Source organism: Stigmatopora argus, chromosome 6 (genome assembly GCF_051989625.1).
Source record: "Stigmatopora argus isolate UIUO_Sarg chromosome 6, RoL_Sarg_1.0, whole genome shotgun sequence".
Lineage (NCBI taxonomy): Eukaryota > Metazoa > Chordata > Actinopteri > Syngnathiformes > Syngnathidae > Stigmatopora > Stigmatopora argus.
In genome coordinates this window covers 12,915,848-12,939,761 of record NC_135392.1, presented here as the reverse complement: position 1 = coordinate 12,939,761, position 23,914 = coordinate 12,915,848, and the positions used below count along the sequence as shown (strand labels likewise).

Sequence of the window (23,914 nt, the reverse complement as noted above, 5' to 3'; positions counted from 1 at the left end):
ATAGCACAGTCACCACGCTTTTCTGGCAAGAAGGAAACTCATACCAAATTTACCCCCACCCCCACCATGAATGTGTTGATAAACTCACCCTGGTGAGTGAATGGCAGCAGGTAAAAAACTGCTGGTGTGTGTGTGTGTGTCTGTGTGTGTGTATGTGTGTGTGTTAATGCTTATGTCACAGCAGCAGCACATGATTCCAAATGTCACCACGCAGTGGGTGACTTCGCTAGTATGTCGGTTGACCTCCGTCGACTCAATTGACATCCAGGTTGAGTGTCACATGGGTCTTGTGTTTATTATATTACAATTACGATGTTACTGTGGGACTATCACTTCAAGATGAGGCTCTAACAAATGCTAACCTAACCTTAACCCCAAATTATGCAAAACAAATGGAACATTATTCCACTCATAATACATCTTTTGATTCATCTCATCTGATTTTCTGACTCGCTTTATCCTTAAAAAATCCATATCAGATCTCTATGTCATTAACACATAAAAGGTGGAGTAAGGTGGGAGTTGCAGTTGGTTTAATATGATACCATAAAAAGGTCTTACATATTTTTAAAACATATACAGCACAACAAAAATTCTAATTATTTAAACAACTACTGTAAACTAAACCCACTAGTGCCAGACAAGCGGGCTCGTCTTAGCTTTAAAGGCACTTATCGCCTCACACTTGCTTACAGATACTTCTTATCACATAGTGTCCCCTCTGCTCGTGACTTTCACAACCAGTCAGGTCTAGACTGACACGGCAGTTTTTTCTTCTGTTTTTTTTTTTTCTTTAAATTTGAAGCGACATTATTATACAAAAATATAGTAGCTACATTTCTCGTTAATATAAGGAGTTATTGACAGATAGGGATTGACGTGGCAAGACGTACAGATAAACTGCCACACTTCCTCCTTAACAATGTTTGAATGGAAAGCAGACCAAAAAAAGACGTCACACCAGGAAGTGCAGGACAGCTGCAGCATGCAAAGCAGATACAAGTCGCCCCTATGACATACACGCAGTTAACTGTGAAACCTCGAGTGTTGATTCTACTCCACTCAATATGGTTGTATTAATTCAGTATCTTGTTTGAAAATGATTCAGAGCCTCATTCTCAATTTCTGAATTTTGCGATTTAGATTTGTGTTCAATGAGGTGTGCATTCTACAGCTGTCCTCCATAGAAACAACAAACTAAACTAAGAAAACACCCCCAATCAAGTTTAGATTTTGACATGAACTCATTGACTGCTATTGACCGAGATAGGCATCCATTCTCTTATGGCAGGGATCATTAACTGTCAACCTAGTGCCAAACTGCACCAAGCGTCCTGACTGACCCCTGGCTAGTGTTACACGCGACAAGTACAGCGCAAGATCGTCCAGCCGCTGGCAACAGGAAGTGTGAGTCCTGAAAACAAGTTGTGCATTCATGCCACCAGCATGTCAGCAGAATTCGTGTGTGCTGGCGTTGTCTTTGGTTGTCAAGGTGGGCGATGTATTAAAACCCCCATCTAGTTAATAAGAGTGAGTCAAGAAGAAAATATTTTGCAGTTACAACAATTTAAGTTAAAGACACGAAGAGGGTAGATGCCTAAAAATTGTGTTTGTAAAATGATATATACTCTTACAAGGTCATTAAAGTGCTTTTTAGGGAATCTATTTGCTTTGCAGCCTTTACATTACATTTTAATCCATGAGTGTGTACAACGAACACACGTGAAACAAACCCCTCTCATGCACCCACCTTGGCACTAGCGCCGCTTGGATCCGTGTGATCTTGGACGTGCTGTTTTCACTGTTCCTACAACTCACTTCTTCAACCAGTGCGGATTAAGAGTGCTGGAGGAGGCCGCTAATGCCGTTCCGCATGTGAAATCATCCGAGGCGAGGAGATTTTTTAGCTCAAAAATGACAGTCTAATATCCTTAGACTGTCTGGGTGTGAAATGAACATCTGAAGCCATGCAATTTGGTACATGAATAGGTCCTCCTAGTTCAAATGAATTGGAAATTGGATTTCAAATTGGATTTCTATCAAATATCAAATAAATTAAAGACAAGATAAAGATAAAAGATTAGAAGATAACAACCCTTGTTCACGCTTGTGTTGTCTTTTTCCACCTCCAATGGGTAACTGTCTATTTTATGTTCCCTGGCATAAAGATATAATTCACATTCTTAGTATGACTGGATAACTGAAATTCTTTAGTGTAAAAGAACACACGTTAAACACAGAAGTGAGTTGCGTAGAAATTAATTTCCTCTTATTACACTGCTAAGGGAACTCACTGTTTTATTTATTGCATCACTCACTCAGAGTTGAAAAGGAAATTGGCTAAGATGTATGATTAATTACAGCCATCTGCTTTTGTGACACTATGAAAAACTTTTTCACCTGCCAGAGAAGTATGACTGGAATAATCGATGTGGGAATAGCATAACCTGGGTGTATGTGGGTGTGTGACTAAAATCAGTGACAATTTTTTTGGCTGCCATTGGCCATCAAAGACGTCCCATCCATTTTAATTTGGACGGATGGCAGCAAATGCAAAGAATGTATTGGCTATTATGTGCCATAATTGTGCAATAGCTCCATGCCATTGTGCCGATCATTGAGTCATGTATTTAGCAACAAGCAAACAGCTGAGTGTTCTGTTGAAGCAATAGCAAATAGAGAGCTGCAAATATGTTTGGGCCGAGTGTCGGCACACCTAAGACAAGATTGATGAGTGGCCGCAGGGAGCGCCCAGACCAACGTGGACAAATAATTCCACACAGCAGAAAGAAAGAAAATTACTCCTGCCATAAATCCTCCAGGAAATTAGCCCTAACCTCCCTGTTAATAAACTTGAAAAAGACTCTGTAGGGGGTGCGGTAAGGGATGGCGACTGTTTTTCTTACTACCTGCCTCGTGCCTGGAACAGGTGGCATTTAATTTCCTGTAATAATCCTTGCCTGGTCTACTGTCACTCAGTCCATTTTAGGGCACTGTTTTACACAGGAACCACTAGGAGTCTGTTAATATAGATGTCCTTGGAGCCGATAAGCCTGAATGCAGCTATTATTATCCCCCCCACTAAGCCCACCCTTTTTCCACTCTCGGGGCCTTAGCTCAGCAGTTAACTGGCATTGGAGAATATTGCAGACCCAAAATATTTAGGATTTGTCTTAATTCAGGTCCGAAGGTCTGTAGCCCTTACAAAATGAGACAAATTCAGGTTCACGACACAAGCGAGTCAAAACCAAGACCGAGATTGTTGGGAGTCATGGAACAGAGCACAAGGCCAATGCATAATAGTACATGTAGATAAACAACCGCTCAATAATGTTCTTACCTCTTGGGGTGCATTGATAACACCCGTGTTGTATCCAAACTGCAGAGAACCAATCACAGCGGTGCCAACACAGAGCATCAATGGTAAGGTGATTTGCTGCAGGATGACAGAAACAGTGACATCAGTAGGTTTAATCGGTTAAAATAAAAAAGACAATCAAAAAACAGTAAATATTTGGTTGGTCTTGATGAAGGATGACTTTTTTTTTAAATGTAATTTGCAAACATTTGATTTTGTTTTCGAAAACAATGATAATATAATTTTACGGTACTCAGTCAAATTTTTCTAACCATATAATTTTTGGTTTTAATGAACATCCACATCTATAAAAGTAGTGTAGTCTGGGTGATCAGAACAAACATTATGAAAGCGCTGTTTGGGAAAACTGCTCATATTATGTCATTCCTAAGAAAAATATTCTTTAAATGTTATCCTCATCTGAAAATCAGATGTATAATATTCTACACAGATTATGTACACACGTCCAGGGCCTCCTGATGCCTACATTGTACTTGTTCTTGAGCTCTCCTTATGCATAAAGCTCCCATTGAGCTGAGCAGCTTAAAGTATATATTTTCATCATACCACAAAACATAAACCAGAGTGGACCATTGTAATTTCCTGACATCGGACCAGCAGGCAGCGAGCCAATCCAAAAATCAACTGGTTTTCTGCCATTGACAAGCAATAGACACCCAATCCATTGGAACTGAATCTTTGTAGTCTCCATGAAAAAATCATACAAATCGAATGGAAAGGAATTTGAAAAAGGAAAACATTTCAAGTGATCACAGTTGCAGGCACTATAAAAAAAATAGTTTAAAACCACTCCAAGCTTACTTACAAGGGTTCTTATGTAATTTCAATTCATGGCACATCCTCGGTAAATAGACTTTTGGGCATGAAGGTTTTTTTTTAAATCTTAAAAGACCAACTGTGACAGGAAAATGATCAATATCTTTTAAACTGTTTCAATAAGCTTCTTCGCTGTAACAAAAATATCTTGTCTCCAGAAGAGAACAAATTGCTTGTTGTCTGGAAGTTGTTTCTCCCCGGGGGAAATGCTAAAATTAAACGCAAATAGTTTCTTACACGCCTGTGTACAGGAAGCGAGCAAAAGACAGAATTCTGGAGAAAAATTGGTCACCTTTACCTTTTACCTACATACCAAAAAACTAGTGCTTTTTTGAAGTAGTTCAGCATGCTGTAAACCAGGGGTCTCGAACTCAATTTACCTGGGGGCCGCTAGAGGCCGAGTCTGGGTGAGACTGGGCCGCATCAGGATTTCCACAAGAAAAGCACTGATACATGCTGTAAAACAAGAAAAACATGAGTGGACAGAGCTACTGCCACTGGCTGCCACTTAAACGGCGCCACCATGGTGAAAGGGGTAAAAAAAAAAAAAAAAAAAAAAAAAAAAAAAAAAAAAATCGATCTTTCATATTAAGACGGGGGCCGCAAATTATCGTCCCGCGGGCCGCAGTTGGCCCGCGGGCCGCAAGTTTGAGACCCCTGCTGTAAACACTCTTAAGTTAATATTCCTGACAGGAAATGTAAGCTTTCTGAGCAATATAAAGGAACATGTGTATATATTCTGGAGTGGATGAAGGTAATACAGAGATGTAGCCTCTTCTGCATTTTAATTTCATGTCAGAATTATGGTTTGTCTCCTTTAAATGCCCCAGGGGAGGTAGGTAGTGAGTGGAAGATTCCTACTCCTCTGTGAACCCAAGGCAACAACAAAACATGCCAAGTAATTGTTCAGGAGGCAATACAATTATACGTTACGCACAAGATGTTTTTTTAAGTTGGGCCAACATTGCTAGTGTAATGTTTGTATTTGTGTGGGAATGGCATCACATTTTCTCACACTATTCTATTTTTATCAAATTTCTATATCGGTCTGCATACAAGCAAATTATTTAGATTTGCGACAAATTACATAATTCACAAATGATTTTAATCTGGGTGAACATTTTAGCTTTTAATGTATTGAAAGTACATTGAAATCCAAACTATACCTTAAGTTGGACTACCGTCATATCCAACTTTCTAACTTTATGATTGTTTTCCAAAGCAAAGGCGGATATTTTCATTTACATCTCATTTCCATAAACTAAAAATATAAATAGTCTGCTCTCAGGAAAGACGACAAACATTACAGAATATTTACAGTTAAGAGGCTGAAAGAAGGGGATGTAGGCAATTTATAGGGCAACAATGTCGCTAAAATTATATTAATGTCCACTCAAACCTTTGTTGCAAGTACACAACATAACATAACATTTGCTAAAATCTACAACTGCTGTAATAATTTGCCAATGCGATACAGCAGTGGGTACATATTGTAGCATCTGACAATTTGTTAGGGGGGAAAAGTTGATTTAATAAATTCATTTTAGTGCACCCAAGAACCAAGGAATTATAAGGTGCTTAGCAGTGCACTCAATCATTCCAAGACAATGCGAGGCCACAACAAAAGCGAACGCTAATGAAAGCAGCTTTGATTGCTCAGTCGGGTGCCCCCGTAAACTCTCTACGAGGACTTCATCACGTCCTTGCACCTCCGCCGTCTCATCTTACATGTCTGTGGGGAATCCAATATGTGATCCCCTTGCAACTTCAGTAGGCTCAACACTCATCCTCCTGACCTGCATTTCCCAACAGTCTTGTTTGCTTTGGCATGGAGCAAAATCCCACATTAGCTTTCTAATTTCGGCTAAATTTGAAATACACTCAATAACAAGTTTGCCATGTGATCGTCACTGTTACACACTTTATTAGTAGGTAAATCAAAATAATCTGGGATCTGGTTGTTTTGAGCTGACAGTCGTTCTGAACGTCTGTGCTGAGTACCGTAGTCTCCATGAAGCATTCACCTGCACCCTAAAAAAAATACCGTTAAATTAGCAGCAAAATACATACACAGTATTACCAGAAATGTACTGTTGAAACAAGGTGAAAACTGCAAAACACTAAAAATAAACAGTATAGTAGTTTGGTAAAAGTAAATTTTAGAGTATATTTTTATCATTTTTTTTATAACTGTAATGAATGGTTGTTTGTCTAATTGTGCTCTGCGATTGTGAACCTCGACTATTGACCAGTGTTGACTGGGATGGGCTCCAGCACCCTCGGGAGGATAAACATAATGGAAAATGAAAGAATCTTCTTAACTAAAAATTGTAATATATAGAATCAGATGTAGGTAAGGCGATCCTTTTCTTATTCTCCCTCCGTCATTCAAAGCATCGTCTAAGCCACAGTTGTCAAAGTGGTGGCCCGGGGGCCAAATCTGGCCCGCCGCATCATTTTGTGCGGCCCGAGAAAGTAAATCATGAGTGCCGACTTTCTGTTTTAGGATCAAATTAAAATGAAGAGTATAGATGTATATTAAATTTCCTGATTTTCCGCCTTTTAAATCAATAATTGTAATTTTTTAATCAATTTTTCTGTGTTTTTAGTTCAAAAATCCTTTTGTAAAATCTAAAAATATATTTAAAAAAAGCTAAAATAAACATTGTTTTAGATCTATAAAAAACTGAATATTCAGGGCTTTTAATCCAGTTCTTTTAATCCATTTATAAAAAAAAATCTAAATATTATATCTAAAATAGTCTGGCCTACATGAAACCGAAATGACGTTAATGCGGCCCGCGAACCAACCCGAGTCTGACACCCTTGATCTAAGCAGTCGAACGTGCTGAGTACTGAGCTATAGAAAACCGGTTAAAGCAAGTTCTGTTGTGTATAGAAAGTTAGGATAACCTGCACTAATTGGCGTAAAACAATGGGTAAAATATAATTATTTTGACTGTATTTTGTTATAAATTGCGAAATGTATAATTGTAATAGTCATTTTTAAATATTTTAAAATAGTAAAGAACAATAATCTTATTTGACCTGTGAGCAATGACTTCATGGGGTCTTTTTTTAAAAAAAGTAAAAATTCAGTTTGTCTATGTATATCCAAAAAGTGATTTAATCCATTGACATACCAGACAGTCACATGTAGGGCCAACAAAAAAAGCTATGCACTTTACTAAGCGTCGCTAAAGCAAACACGACGACCTTGGTGACAGAGTTCCTCTCAAAATAAATCTTGTGCGTGTGACAAGTCAGAGGGTCTTTTATGTCCTCTCACGATTTACTGACTGAGGTAACAATTTCATTCAAGTAATATATTATTACTACTTGTTAATTGTATAATAGAGCGGTCTCATTAAAGGTGCAAAGACAATGAAACATCTCAAAAAGGGGCGTCGGCTTGGGTGCACGTGAACTGTAGACCCTGTTATTACGTGAGATACCCACCAAAATAAGCCGAGTCAACAGTTCGCTTGATCCCAATTAGCGTTTAATTCTTCGCAGAAGGGAAAGCCACAATCAATTCATTGTTCCGGGTTAAACTGTGATAGCTCCAATGTGCGACTCTTTAAAATTGGTTATATGTTAGGTGTAGGTGTGTTATTCACTGTGATGTGATGCAAGATAGTTGTAGAATCAGGCTGTCAAAATCCTTGCCAAATTTAGTCAGAAATCCCCAACAGAGTTTGACTATCGACACCATTAGGTTACCTTCAATTTCAAGAAAAGATGTGTAATCCCTAAAATTTGTGCAATGTGAAAATGTGTTTTGGCCGCTCCTTGTCGGACTGACGTATGACCCCATGTCCACCCGATGGGGAATCGTGGTATGGAAGAACGCTATCGCAGGGGAAAAGTGAAATAGCAGCTCTTGGTGTGTTTCCTGTCTCAGAATGCATGGAGGCAACAAACTGCAAGAAAAATCTTGCTTCATATTGTTCTCCTTTAAATTATTCAACAATTGTTTTCAGATGATACCTCACTTTTAAACATTGAGGGTTTTGTCAATGCCAAGTGGGCTTTTTGATGCTGGATAATGAAATAAATACCATAACTATAAGAAACCTTGACATTGTAGTACAAATTTGGCAAACGCATTCATTCGTTTCACAGCTGGTTTATCCAGTTTGTTGTTCGATTTAAAGTCCAGCTTTTTTTTGTTTTCTTACCATCAATACTGGTCGCAGAATGTATTTTATTTGTCTATAAAACTGTTCCCCAAGCATTAATGGTGTGTTTATATTAAATCAATGACTTAGTTAATTTGTAGTTATTTTTCAAAGATTAGTATTGGAGCAGATCTGAAATAAATTCTGCTATTGTGCAGTTTATAATGCAGCTACTGTCACATGTGGGATAATTAAAACAGTAGACACTTGCTGGTTAATGATAGAAAATGAAGTCTCATGAGATACTTTGTAGTATCAATTATCTTTGGTTCTTTGTCATTGCAAACAAACTATTTTTTTAGAATCCCAAGCTAATTATTTTATACGATCTTTAGCCATGCCACCGATAAGTACTAATCAAAATTGAATAGGGGGGAAAATGTAAAATAAAAAAAAAACAATAATTTATCATTTCTGATTTGGTCATAAGTAGTGCTTATGTTTTTCAAATTATTATTTTTGGACATACATGCTTTGTGCATGCTAATAATGACATTCTTTTTATTCATAGTTTGTTTTTCAATTTATATTAAACATTAAAATCTTTCCAATTAAATGTGTTTTTTGGCCAGATTATAGAATGAATCTGACTGCACAAAGCCCATGAACTACACCTTTACTAACCTACCTTAAACTATTTTTTTCTGTTGATCTAACCTCATTAATGAAACATATCACCGTTTTTCTGTATGAATGAATCTATTGAAAAAAAACATTGAGTATAAAAGCGATTCACTAGTCCACAGTTTATAGAAAACAACCAAATGCCCTGAGTTCACCTCTATAAATACTAGAAAGAAAGAAAAATCCCCCCTATAAATTAAAAAGGTTTCAAAATTACAATAGGCAGGCCATGCTAAACGAGCCCCAAATTTGACTTGAATCTGTTATTAATAATATATTACACAATATAAACAGTAACTACAGCGAAATAGGACACATTTAAAAGAGGGTTTTGGGACATGCAACCGCTTGACACAAACATTTATTACAGCTAAAAGAGCTAAAAAAAAGTGCAAAGATGCTCGAAAGTGTTTTAGATGAACACTTATTGTCCCGAAGCATCACAATAATAATAAAGCGTCTCTTGTGCGAACTGCATGCTGGGTAGTGTGTACCCATCGAACTCACATTTCGAACAACAGCCCGAAAAAGAACAGGTTTGACAAAAGTTACCTTTCCAGAATCCATAGCAGCGTCGTGACTCAATGTTGTTTGTTGTTAAATTCGCCCACTTCTTTTTAGCTGAAGTTAGGAAGATAAAGCTCAAAAGTTCGCTCAACACTGAAGTTGTCGCTGGGTTTTAAACATAAATGTGCAGAAGCAGCAGCGTTGTTTCTCCCAAAAACAAGTCCCCTCCCACCTCTTTCTGGGACTTGTTTTTTTTTTTTGTATTTAAAAGTTAAAATGTTTGCGAGGTCGTCTCAGTTTTCTTTCGCTTGGTGTTTGTAGGATCCTGGTTAGGTAAAAAGGTCTGTCTGATGATGTTTGCCTCGAGCGCCCGAAAAAGCGACTCGTTGGATTCGGAGGCCGGGTTAGGTTGATATACGTCGCGGAGCTGACGCAATGTTTGGAAGAAGTGGGCCGTCCAACCCAGCCTCCCTCTTAGCCAATGGCATCCATTCGGGCTTGTTTCGAAACACGAACAGAGTCCAGTAAAACCATCGGCGCCGCAACCAAAAAAAAATGCATTCAAATGTCAAAAGACTTACTTGCAACTCATACAATGCACTTTCTTTCCCTCTAAAGAGAAGCTTTTGTGATATTATATTGGAACAGTAGTTTATGAACAAATTTGAAGAGAGTGATGCAACCTTGAGATACGAATGAGGAGATGTCTAGTCATTTTCGAGATACGAGACATTGTTCATCTGCATTGTTTTGACCTGTGAGCGAATACTGTATTGGAGATTTAAGCACTGAAACCACAATCAATTTCCATTTTTTACTTTTTGTTACAAAAACTGCAGATAATTTATTTAAGAAAAAAATAGAGTTCTTGGGACATTACATGCTATTATTTTAGATAATACTTCTGCAACCTGATGCCCAAAAAAATCAGCAACAGGTTTATGTCCCAGTCCATATAAACCCATAGCTCTTAACACAATAAGGGGTAAGGATATCCCTGTTTTTAAGTCAACACTTTTCTTGGAGTATTGAATCATTGAACTTTTCAAGGAACCTCAATGGTCAGATCATTAATTATTAATATGTAGTAATCTGTAATCTGATTCCCTCCACTCAGAACCCTTTCTGGCTCTGATCTGCCATATTTTTTTTTTAAAAAGGCCTGGAACAACAAATTCAAAGAGCAAAAATGAAGGAATACCTTTTGTTTTGGATATATGAGAGGGGTCAGGCCAGCGTTGAGAGTTTGGGCGTTAATCCATGAAAATCCATCTTCGGATTCCCTTTGAAACGCTGTGTAAACAATGTCAACGGACACAAAAGTATTTGGACACCTAACAGTGACAAACACTGGAAACTGCATTGTTTCAGCCTGATTAAAATCGTATACACAAATGGAAGATAGCATTCTGTAATATTGTACTTTGCTTAAACTAACATACTACCACGAATATTTACATAGAATATAAAGAATTAAATAGTAGTCGGGATAAGACATCATACATAAAGAGTCTCATTTATTGAAAAAAAGAATGAAATAATGTGGTCATTTTTTTGCAAAAGATAAAGAATGTATTTATCTGTTGACGTGACATGTCTAAACTCTTGGGGCACTCATCTTTTCAGGTACTACTTCAAATTGTAACAGATTGAGAAACTGTTTCTGTTCCATTTTAAATTACTATTTGTTTGGCTTAAATGAACAAAAAAAACTTGTAAGCCTGTACACACTCCAAACGGGCAAGACAAACATACCCCATGAATAACGTTGAATTGTTACAATCCGGGTTTGGTATTTCAAGACATAAACACAAATACTTGAAATGGAAAGAAAATAATCATGATTGCAGAGAAGGAAGAGCACCTGCATTTGTCTGTGGTCTGTGTGTGTGTTTAAAATGCAAACAATAACAGACATTTCTCTAGAACAAAGACCCGACATGGCGGAATACGATGCAAAGGAGGCCCGCTTTTGTCCATTTTGAAAAAAAGTGTGAACGCTTTCATACACTGCAACCTCCAAAGTGGAACACAATTCAATCGATGGCACTTGGTGAGTAACGTGTTGTTCTAATTTCAAAACTTTTAATTTATTTCATGCATAAACTGACAGTGTTGCCAATAGGAAGCAAGACATGTTTTGCTGTATTACTGCAGTAAAATATAAACGGACAAATAATACGCTGGACACTGTTGGACTGAATCAACAGGCTTGCTGAGATTCACCCACTCACAATAGAAGCTGAGCTCCGTGCAGCCTTTCACGTAATCTCGCCTGCTATGTGATTCTTGCCAGTCAGTGTGCATCCCCAGCCATTGTGTTGATAATACTCTTTTGAGGGCCCACTTCACAATGCCAATGGAGCTCAGTGTCCACCCCGAATGCATACCTAGTACTCCCTTTTTTGAGTTTTACTTCATGGCCTTATTCAAACACTTTTGCATCAGCTTCATGATTAATTCTTGATTTCTTTTCAAATTTACAGTCATTCACTTCAACAGAAGCACCCACCCCTCCTCCCGTCTTTTTCATCCTCCTCCACAAAGCCGAAAAAAAGCCTGTTCATATAGCTGAAAAATCACATCTAATTGGGAGTGAAATGGGGTCCAACCAGCTGTGATGTAACCAGAATTTGTACAAACATTGAAATTAGCAGTATTCTGTCATCACTAAGCTATGGCAACAGTAAAACAATCAAATAAAATACATTAAGTATACCGAGGAAGCCTTCGTTTTGATCTTAAACGGCACCGGCAAATACTTCATTGCTGTTTGTCACTTCTTTCTTTAATGTACACGTGTCCTTATAAAAGCTAATCTACGCACTGAAAAAAAGTTGTCAGAACTTAAAACTAAGTTTTGATTGAAAATTCCCAAAAATACATTTTATAAACTCAATCATCTCAATAATTTGCCTTTAATGGGGATTGAAATTGGTCAGCCACTGTAGCAGTGGCATGCACAATTTAAATTATGTATACTTAAAATTCAAATTAAAATGAATAAAAACAAGTTCTACTGCTTTTATTTTTTTGTGCGTATTTTAATGACATACCTAAACTGGGCTCCAACTAATTCCAACTAACTTCTTTCCAAGTTGGGAACCTTGTAAACATCCCTGCAGCTACATGCATTTCGTAACGCTTTTTTTTCAATGTGTCAAGACAATTTGTATCAAGAGGCAATAGTGGTCTATAATCAAATCATGCCGCTGATAGGCTGTACAGTTGTTTAGGTCTGTAGTTAAAACCTTGACCCCACCATAGACTTTAGCATCCTTTTAATCCTCGAAGATGTGGACTCGATTGTTTGAGAGGAAATGCGAAAATAGGAAGTTTGACTACGCAGTTCACCTGTTGGACGTACTATGATTCTTGGGTGGGGCTTTCCACACACACAAAAATAAATAAACAAAAAAAAACTAAACACGGCATACCGTGAGTACTCTGAGCACTCCCAAGATTCCAAACTTGGGATGATCCAAGAAAAACAGCTTTGTTTCCTCCTTCTGCACAGCTTGGGATGTGGTCCCACCAAACACAGACCACAGACAAAGGTATCCTTTCATCGTGGGGTCAGTACGTATAGTGCATGGCAAATCTGTTTTTTGTTGTTTTTATTAAACTTGAAATAGAACTTCCGATTTGATGATGTCATTTTATCGCTTTGTCTCCAGGCACACAAAACAAAGAATTTCCTAAAACCCAATTATTTCCCATTTATGTGTCCCAACAAAGAATAAATGTGATTTACAGATGCCCTGATTGGTCGACTAATCACAAAAAAAATGATTGTTAGAAAAAGAAAGGTTTGTGGCAGCCCAATTGTAGTAGAAAATTTGGAATATGAGAAATATTTTTTAATCAATGATATAATGCAGAATGCATGTTTTTATTCTGGTCTGGAGTGAGGAGTTCATAAAAAGAGATGATAGTGTAAACACAGGAGCTTTATGACAAGATTCAATAGGCTTATCCGATGTCTCCAGCAAGAGTAATGGACTTTCACTTGGCTTCAGGCTTGAATGCTTCAGTCAGGCAAGGTCGTGAGGTTGTCCTGTCATCCTTCTTCCTAAACATTTGGACAATAATTGATTGGCAAGAGCTTGTGCCAAGCCATGCCCACCACTGGCTGTTGAAGCCCTGACTGATGTCCAGGCTCTGAATGCAAGTGGGTGGACATGATAACTGGGTACTGGGGGCAGGTTATTTCTCGTAAAACCATGGATACAGAACATCCGATGAAATGTACTCTGCGGCAATGGCAAGCAATAAAAAGAAGCACAGTCATTGTGAATGTGTTTTTTTCATCTTTAAGCTAGCTTTGACCGGTTCTATTTGTTGGTCAGGAATATTTCCACTACAGTATGACTGTATATAAATATTTTCTTTCCGGGACTAAAACGCATGAAATCGATGGCTCGGTTGCATGTGCTAATGAACCTTTACAAGCAAATTTAAAGTTGACATTGGTTTTATACTGAAATGTCTCACCGATTGTCCTGAGGGTTGCAGGACCAATGCCTATGACCATTCTGGCTCAACATCGGTGGTAGCATGGAAACTAGTCGTTAGGAATGCGTCACAATCATGAATCTGTTGTCAGGGCTAGATTCAGTTTCATTGTGGCATCTGTGGCCTTTAATCTGCTTTTATTGACTGAATCTATCAGTAGAATCTTTACTGTTTGTTGCTAATTAACATGTAAACTGCTAAATTGCTCTGTTTTTCCTCTGTTGCATCATTCAGTCTTTGGCTTTAAACATCGTGGTCATCGTAACAGTTCCTCCACCTGAAAGTTGAGCTCCAACCACCTGTTTAAAACTGCCGGTATATGGTAGGTTAATTTCGTTGCTTGTATCAGCAGACTGATAGCTCCAACTATATACGTGACACTTACTTTACTCATTTCCACTTCTCTATATCTGTTACTGATAAAATGCCTGGGACCTTGCATGCCTTTAGCCTAACTCAATGGGAGTTTCAAGTGTTTGGGCTTTGTTGGTAATGGGTTAATACTAAAACCAAAAGAGAGTGGACCTGCATAATTCCAAATGATTCGCTGGTCTGCATATAATACTGACTACCAAGTCGGGGCGTCCTTAAATATTTTTGACAGTCCGTTCTACGGGGGGTATGCGATAACCCTTCACCCATTGACCTCTGATCTGGCAATGTTTGCATACGTTTGTCTCCCCTAAAATAACAAAGAACGGGAGAAAACTCTCCTAGTATGAAGCCTTCCCTCTTCTCAGAGCAGCTACACAATTGCACCTCTGTTGTGACCTTCTAAAGCTGCCCAAATCGGAATCCGTCTCAGCTGCTTATGACGGAGGGCCTCTTCCAAGAACCCTTTGCCATCCAATTTAAATCTATAATGCAAGTTGGCAAATTTTGAGTAGTTTTTACCATTGATAAACTGGCATTAAAATGATGTTGCTAGCCAATTCTTTAGACGGGGCATTCTTTTCGTGATACAAACATGTCTTTAAGTCCCAAAGATGTATTTACATCTTGCTGTTGTGTGAATTATAGGATTAGCAAAGAATGCGTTGCATAATGAAGTGGAATTCCGACACCATCGAAAACACGTTTCCAAGAGCATGAAAAAGCATGAACGTACAGCTGTTTAATTGAATTCCCATTCCTCTCTAATGTTGGCATCGTCGCACCCTCAAGAACTCAATTTATAGCATGACATGCTTGCAATTTATTTACTGTTCATTTTTTTTAATTGAACACTTTAATATCAACTGTTAATATAAATTGGTTTTGAAGCCTTCTTGGGTCTTTTGATCATTTAGGGCTAAATAAATTAACATGACGTCGCAAAAAAGTGGATATGTGCATCAAGAAAAAAATGTCAATAGATAAATTTAGATTCGCTGCACACATAGATGCTGTTTGCATCATGGCTACAACAGAAAAGTACAAACATCTCCATTCAGTTTCATTCTGATGTAGGTTGACAGTTGCAAATACATCCATTATTTCCTTTTTGTTTTTAGTCCACATCCGCTAAGTTCACGGATCCAAAATAATCAGGAACTTCCACTTACAAATCAAGAATTAGTTAGTATGTCTAAAATGCATTAACCTGAAGTCTAAGGATCCATGTCAACATAATGTTTAAATATTTTTTTTGTTTTGTTTCACAAGGACACTCATAGTACGCCTGCAGCATTGGTACGTTACAGTGTATATGACAGTCATGTTCTGTCAGTCTTGCACCAATACTCAATGACTAATGTAAAATTCCATACTTGAAGTGATGGAATTCCACATGTGCTAAAGCAGATGAAGCATTTTAGTTATCCATGTACACTTCAATTTTGACTTGACCTTAAACTGGTTGACCCAGTGCAAAGTAACTTGCAATCACCAAGGCGACAGCCACCACAGACAGTCTCAGTGAGGTCGTTTGGCACGTTCAGCGAGCTCACCAATGATTTCTAAAGCCCATTCTTCTTCCTCTGCTCCTTCGATCTGCTTGTGAAACGACCAGATAAAGCACGGTGCACAACAAAAGGGGAATGTTTGTCTAAAAGTCCAAATTTGCACGCCACTGGGCTTTCTTCATCATGTCGCTCGAGTTTTGTCCTCATATCGATTTATTGCAGCAGCTGGTTTCTGGGGACCCTTTGGTACTGGACCGATAATTCTTTTATAGATCATATCTTTGCCAGTTGATTGTCACTCACCAAACCTGTTCTATGGGCCAAAAAGTACACAATACTACATTGTTTTAACCCTTTACAATATTTACCTCATTGGCAGCCATTGATTGTGCTAGTAGTTAATAGCTGGGATAGGCTTCAGCACCCCCAGGACACATGTGAGGATAAGGGGTATTGGAAGATGAATGAATGCATTTGATAATGATGTATTTTAATTACTATTAAGTGTTTTAATAATAATTAAAAGCCCATTTTAAAATATAATAGAAAAGGTGATGTACTATATTATCGTATTTATTATTTTTATTTAATAGATTTGGATTATGATCATAATATTTCTAAAATAAAACAATTCAATATGTATAAATGTTGTTGTTATTAATATTAAGAATATATGGAGTAATAATTAATAATATTTTTTTTTTTTTAAATCTGGCATCCACATTTTGGCCCTCCGTCGATTGTTTACCAAACGTAAATATTGTAACCTACATGACCCAAAATCTGAGGTCTACTGGAAGCATAAAAGTGAAAACGAGGATTGAAATCTGAATTATCTTAAATCTGATCACTACTAAGTGAACAGGAAGTGTAAGACATTTTCGTCTCACTCTTTGTCTTCAATCAGATATGCAGTAGAATAGATGCACGGTTAGCCTGTTGGTACAACAAAATGTTAGTGGAAATTTCCACGCCGGCGGCAAAAAATCTGGAGTTTAGACAACGAAGCCGTCGAACGGCTTTTTGACAAAGATAAAGCCACACCTACCTGCAACCTGATTGCCACAAATTTGTATTTATTTATGGTTTCTGACCCTGAAAATCAAACATCTGATATCTCATTTCATCTAATTTTCTGAACCGCTTTATCCTCACTAGGGTCACGGGGGGTGCTGGAGCCTTTCCCAGCTGAGTTCGGGCCAAAGGCGGGGGATACCCTGAATAGGTGGCCAGCCAATCGCAGGGCACAAGGAGACAAACAACCCTTCACGCTCACACTCATACCTACGGGCAATTTAAAGTGTCCAATCAGCATACCATGCATGTCTTTGAAATGTGGGAGGAAACCAGAGTACCCAGTGAAAACCCACACAGGCCAAGGGAAAACATGCAAACTCCACACAGGTGGACCAACCTGGATTTGGACCCAGGTCCCCCACTATGAGGCCAACACGCTAACCACTCAGCCGCCGGACCGCCCCAAATACCTGATATGATTAACTAAAAAAAGAAAATGTTTTTAACCACAGAAACTGAAATGTTTATGGCCCAAATGTTAATAGTTAACGTGTATTTGGCTTGAAATACAGCCAAATACAAACTTGCTGTTGTTTAGTTTTCAAACTTGTTCAGGTCCCCAAAAAGAAAAAAGAAAAAACAATAGACTTGGTTCTACCATGCAATTAAATCAAGAATCCAGAAGGACTGAGAAGAAAAAAAGAAAAACTTTCTTGCCAATCGATCGTCAGAAGCCGAACCACCACGCCCCCCCCCCCCAAAAATCTAATAATGCTAATTGCTCAAAGAAAATTTTTAAAGAATCCCTTGACTGTTAAATAATGTTGCTTGATCATCAATGTCAATATTTTCAAGCTCCCAATGATTTGTTATCGGGCGATTGACGGGCTTCCATTTTTGGCACTTGTGGGCAAACCAAAAAGCAAACTAGAACCAGCTGGTTGTTTCAGGAGCCGCCAGAATCAAACAACAGGGGGCTTAATGCCCATTCTTCTTTTCCCACCAAAGCCAACAAGGTCTCAATTCACTGCGAGCGCCTCCCGGCTCAGCAGAGCGGGCAGCAGGCGAGAGGCCAAAATGTGGCCGTAACTCTGCTGGTTAAAGCGCTGACACACTCCCTTCTTTTCTTCAAAAGACCCTCCGTCAGACATTTGGGACCCCAGCAGAAAGTGCGCCCCCACTCCACCGCTACTGGTGGCCATTCTAGGAGAAGCTGAAAGTCATAGACAGGGCCCAAAAAATTGGACATTAATGTAAATGTCGCTGTTAACCTTTCCCATGACCCCTTCGCCATTGTTCTACCAAACTTATTGCTCGAAACATTTCAGTTTGTAATTGTTCAGTAAGTTGGGGAAGACAAAACTGCAGTGTACCTCGTTAATCCCCACTAACCAAAGAGACAGTTTAATGTATACAAGCCATTTGTCTACTGGACGGGTGTCAAACTAAAGGCTCGGGGGCCACATCTGCCCCATCTGATCATTTTGTATGGCCTGTGAGTGGAAATATGTGAATCAACTACCCCTTTTCTCAGAAAAAAAGCTTCAAATACAATTTTGTACTCCTATGAAAGAGCAAGGAATACATGAATCAGAGAATAGTTAGTTTTTTTTAATTAAAAAATAAGTAAATAAAATGTGTATTAAACAATTCAGAAGAGAATATTTGGTGTTTTTCAGATATTTTTGCCATATTTGCTCATAACTTGTTGTCAATTAAAAACTAAAACCTTAATGTAGCAAAGACGAACGAGTCTCTTCTACTTTATTTGTTCGATTGCAAACAAATGGGTGTCAGCTTGCAAAAAAGCAGCATCAACATTGTGTTTTTTGTTGACCATCAAAATTCTTCATTCGACAGCTTTCACGACTGAAATTACGAATCTGCCACTCCATAAAGCCCTTTCGAAAATGGCATTGCTCGAATCATGGCTCAAAGAGTTCGGTTTTTCATGCATGGTTTGTCAAAAAGAGAAAAAGTATCGAAGGTTGCCACAAATCGTGTAAATTATTCTACGTGTTTGAGTGTGACAAATGCTTAAGACTGATCTTGCTAACCCTGTTGTCAACGTGTTTTGGTTCCAGGTCAACTCAAGCCAAACGGTTGCAGAAGGAGTTAAAATCTTGCCCAAATCATCCACAACTGAGGGAGATCATCTCACCTCTCTCCTCATCATTATGTCCATTTGGAAACATGTCACTCCCACGCGCTACCTCGGCAAAAAACAGACTGTCACACGGCATTAGCTGTTTGGTCAAGCTCACCGGACCGTGCGGGCCGATCCGAGTGAGGTAAGCTTGGAATGGAGCAACCGGGGGGTTGGGGGGGACATGCAAACTAGCTGTCCTCTCATTAAACCGTGTTCTCCATTTAGGACTCTCACTGCATCCTGAATCATGAATCTCATGATGAGTTGATGACCAAGACTAATTCATTACCAAACCCCTCCCCTCCATTTTCCCAAACATATTGATTTTAAACAATGTATTCATTTGTTCTGGCTTCACACTCCATTACTCCACTCCTACATTGATTCCAACACGAAGGGAGGGAATGAACACATGCTCTTAATTTCCTTGTTATGGAGTTGTCGTCTTGGCCTCCTTTTTACTCATGGCGGACGTGCTCCGTGTCCAAAGACGACTCATCGTCATCCACTGTGAGTCAGTAGCTAACGCCTGACACTTCTCACTCACTCGTGTGTCACGGTAACTGGGCTGTCCCAGAGACTCCGAATAGAACCTACGTGAGCGGGAAAACAGTGACCTTCTCACATATGTCATGCATAAAAATACTAGTTTTCTCTCTCGCGGTTGATCTAAACTACATGTGTCAAAGTGGTGGCCCGGGGGCCAAATCTGGCCCACCACATAATTTTGTGTGGCCCACGAAAGTAAATCATGAGTGCCAACGTTCTCTTTTAGGATCAAATTAAAATGAAGAGTATAGATGTATATTAAATTTCCTGATTTTCCCCCTTTTAAATCAATAATTGTAATTTTTAAATCCATTTTTTCTGTGTTTTTAGTTCAAAAATAATTTTGTAAAATCTAAAAATATATTTAAAAAAAGCTAAAATAAACATTGTTTTAGATCTATAAAAAAACTGAATATTCAGGGCTTTTAATCCAGTTCTTTTAATCAATTTAAAAAAATAAAAATCTAAATATATCTAAAATGGTCCGGCCCACGTGAAATCAAGTTGACGTTAAAGCGGCCCGCGAACCATCCCGAGTCTGACACCACAGAACTCTAAACTTCTTGAGAGCAATCAAGAATAAAAAGAAGAAAACACTGGTAGCTTTTCAGTGATAGCCTGCTATGCAGAATCAACCCAGTTAGCCTCCAGCCAAATGTGGTTGATGTCGGGAGGATGAGGAAATAAATGGCGGTACAGTAAAGTGGAATAGTGTTTAAAAAAAATAAAACAATATGAGAACATAATCAATGCAAACATTCTGTCCATAAGAGGATTACCCCTTATAATTTCAGGATATTTTAATTTTGTCAACATCTTTACAACTCAGCAGTTTCCTTACTGGCTAATTGTGAAGAATGGAAATTTCCACGCGCAAGTGAGAGTTTTTTTTATATTTTTTCTAAACCGGTTTGACTAAGCAAACAAACAAAGTAGAGAGTAACGTTTCAACTAATAATTCATCTGTAGCGTTTCAGGAATGAAGAAGTACTAGGAAAAAAAAGGGAATTGTTTATGAAAGTGTCCTTGATGAGTTGATTATTTGTGGATGTTTCTTTAGAAAGATTTTTCATTTTTTAGCCTTTAATGGGGCGCTTCATGGGTGTGGAAATGGATGTGTTTTGAAGATAATCAATGCAAACATTCTGTCCATAAAATGATTTCCCCCTTATAATTTCAGGATATTTTAATTTTTGACAACATCTTTACAACTCACCAGTTTCCTTACTGGCTAATTGTGAAGAATGGAAATTTCCACGCACAAGTGAGAGGTTTTTTTTTGTTTTGTTTTTTATGAACAGGTTTGACTAAGAAAACAAACAAAGTAGAGAGTAACGTTTCAACTAATTATTCATCTGTAGCGTTTCAGGAATGAAGAAGTACTAGGTAAAGTGTTTATGAAAGTGTCCTTGATGAGTTGATTATTCGTGGATGATTCTTTAGAGATATTTTTTATTTGTTAGCCCTTAATGGGGCGGTTCATGGGTGTGGAAATGAATGTGTTTTGTTGTCTATACAACACCTAGGGTTCACTAAAGAGACTGAAATGTCAACACGCTTTGATCTACATGAAAATACACGAAAAACTATTGCCTATTATATCACTAATGTTGGGAAAAAACGCACATTAACTCGTTGACTCGGCTAGACATGCATTCATTGTCTGCCAACCATCCCAGTTCAAATGGATTGGACGCCTACCAGTGAGAAACTCATTTAATTCACAGCGGAAGGAATAAAAGAGCCACGTGATTGGTCGTCCGTCACCTCAATGGGAAAATGTGTATGTTTAAAAAAAAACTATTGTGGAAAACAAATTCAAATTTACTTAACTGCTCAATTAGTTAAGTATTTACTGGTGCTTTTTCTAAGTAATTAGTGAGAAAATTGACAAGAATTGATCCAAGAGCACCAACATGCATGGGAACTTCGACTCCAAATAGGCGATTTGTTAGGCCTTTTTATTGTCAATTCAGCCTGCCATTAAAAAAAAGAAAAGAAAACTAAACACTGCCGCCTTGTTCCTCTCTGCACACTACAAAGCACGTTGTAACTTCTGTAACGAGAATCCTATTATTTTGATCGGCTGTGAGGGAATTGAAGTAATGAGGGCTCATGTTTGAGAGGTAACTCTGAGCCATGTTTTTGGAATACAAGTACAATTTTAAGCCACACCACACAATTATCATTTTCTGACACATACTCTGATCAGCTAATATCAGCTGTTACCGTATTTTCACGACTATATGGCGCATCACATTTTAAGCCGCAGTGTCAGTAACGAGTGCTATTTCTGTATTTGACCGTGACTGGACGTTTGGTCGCCGGACTTTTGGTCGCCGGACTTTTGGTCGCCGGACATTTGGTCGCGGATGTTTGGTCACCCGGACCAAAACGTCCGGCGACCAAAAGTCCGGCTTCCAAAAGTCTGGCGACAAAACAAGGTAAAACAACACGGTCTACGCATCAATCAAAGCCAACAATGGCCCTGAGCAGTTTCACTGAGCGGACGTGTGAGTGTATAAGAGTTTGTATGTACATGAGTTGTCCCCTTAGGAAAGGACGTCAGTCAGGGTCTTAACAAGTTCTCCAACAAAACACAATAAAAGTACGGGAAATTTGGAGCTTATCTTTAGCCTAATAATTAATAGGGCATTAAGTATGACTAAATAATAATTCGCAGTTTGTATTTAGGGAATTTGAGCAACAATTTTAAATGGTAATTATCAATAACCTTCCGGGCGACCAAACGTCCGGCGACCAAATGTCCGGCGGCCAAAAGTCCGGCGACCAAACGTCCGAGTACCGTATTTGACACACACAAAGGACGCACCGATTTTAAAGACACAGCCAGGCATGGCAAAACATACACCAGCTTAAACATACGGACACACGCTAAAAACACATTTTTAAAAAGGCGACAGAAGCAAAACTGAGTTCGGTTGTGCTTTATTTAGCCATTTTACAATGTACTCACGTCATCATCTCCCACAAATCCATCAAAGTCCTCATTTTCTGTGTCCGAATTGAACGATTGTCCAAAGCAGTCATCCAAAACACTGAGTTTTATACGTTCGTCCAGGCGGCCACAATCCATTCGCAAATAGTAGCTAGCGTAACTAGCCCGACGCTGCCTGCCACCGTTCGTAAAGCTGTGTTGATGTCGATGTCCAGGCCACAATCCATTTGCAAATAGTAGCTAGCCAGTAGCTAGCAGTAGGAGTTCTATTGTAAATCCAGCCGGAATGACGCGAGCACCAAATTAGTGTGCTCGCCGTCATACTGGGTGTATTGACAAAAGAACTATATATCCCAGCAGTCACTGTGCAGTACTTTTTCTACGGGGAAAATAGTAGAGTCGGTGGCTGCTTGCTGTAGTTGTGAGAGCTGTAGAGGATGGTGTACCCTATCAACTGATTTATTTTATTTTATCGTAATAACAATTTTAGTATTGGTCCGTCCATATATAAAGCGCACTGGATTATAAGGCGCCCTGTCTATTTTGGAGAAAATTTAAGACTTTTAAGTGCGCCTTATAGTCGTGAAAATGCGGTATTTCAAGTCTACCAACTTTTTCATTAGTATTGCTTTAGCTATGCTACTCTTTCCCCTTTATTGTGGTATGCTGATCTCTCAAGCGTTGCGATGAGAAATTGGGAGGGGAGGCTGAACGTTAATTCCTGTAACTGCACCCATTGAACAATTTTTAACATCCGACTATTTCCTGTTGCTCCTTCTTCGTCATGACAGCGGTGTACAGGGGTTATTAAATCAACAAAGTCAGTGATAGTTAAGAAGGAAGGAAACAGACACATAATTATGACTAATTCATCATGATTTGTAAGTCTTTACAGGTTGCACCTTCAAAAACACCCTTTGCCACCCTTCCTTTGATCACATGTAAAACAAGATGTCCTGATTTGATGATGTTTATGCCCAAAACATGGTATTAGATTACGTCACAGTTTTTTTTTTTGTATTGTCTGGAGTCTATCCGTGGTCATTCTAGGGAGGGGACGTCTACCGTGGCTCAATCAGACTAAATATCCTTTTTTCACAATAGTCATGGACGCTGTGATAACACAATGTGAACTCAATGGTGAACACGCAAGCCGGTCCTGAACTAATAAGCAAACTTTGATGATACAGTTCAAAAAATGCATCAAGGTGGCGCTCAGGTCTCTGTTTACAATATTGTAAACAAGGATGAAACGCATACATGCTGAAAAGGAAGCAGGCTGGCCTTTGACTGCAGGAATTTTCATTGTCTGGGCTAAACCATTGTCCTCATTCC

General features: G+C 38.6%; 1 protein-coding gene and 1 long non-coding RNA gene across 2 annotated transcripts in view; one reads left to right on the top strand and one right to left on the bottom strand.

Annotated features, from left to right (window-relative positions):
• slc2a1b (solute carrier family 2 member 1b) overlaps positions 1 to 9,898 on the bottom strand; it is a 32,278-nt gene extending 22,380 nt beyond the window's left edge. The window contains exons 1-2 of the mRNA XM_077602631.1: positions 9,553 to 9,898; positions 3,341 to 3,436 (exon numbers count right to left, since the gene is read on the bottom strand). Of these exons, the coding sequence (XP_077458757.1) occupies positions 3,341 to 3,436; positions 9,553 to 9,567 (111 nt within the window). The 5' untranslated portion in view covers positions 9,568 to 9,898. The remainder of the gene's footprint in view (positions 1 to 3,340; positions 3,437 to 9,552) is intronic.
• Positions 9,499 to 12,225, top strand: LOC144075517 (uncharacterized). The gene is made up of 3 exons (XR_013300568.1): positions 9,499 to 9,536; positions 11,434 to 11,560; positions 11,994 to 12,225. It is a non-coding gene; the product is annotated as an uncharacterized LOC144075517 (long non-coding RNA).
• Positions 12,226 to 23,914: the final 11,689 nt, after the last annotated feature.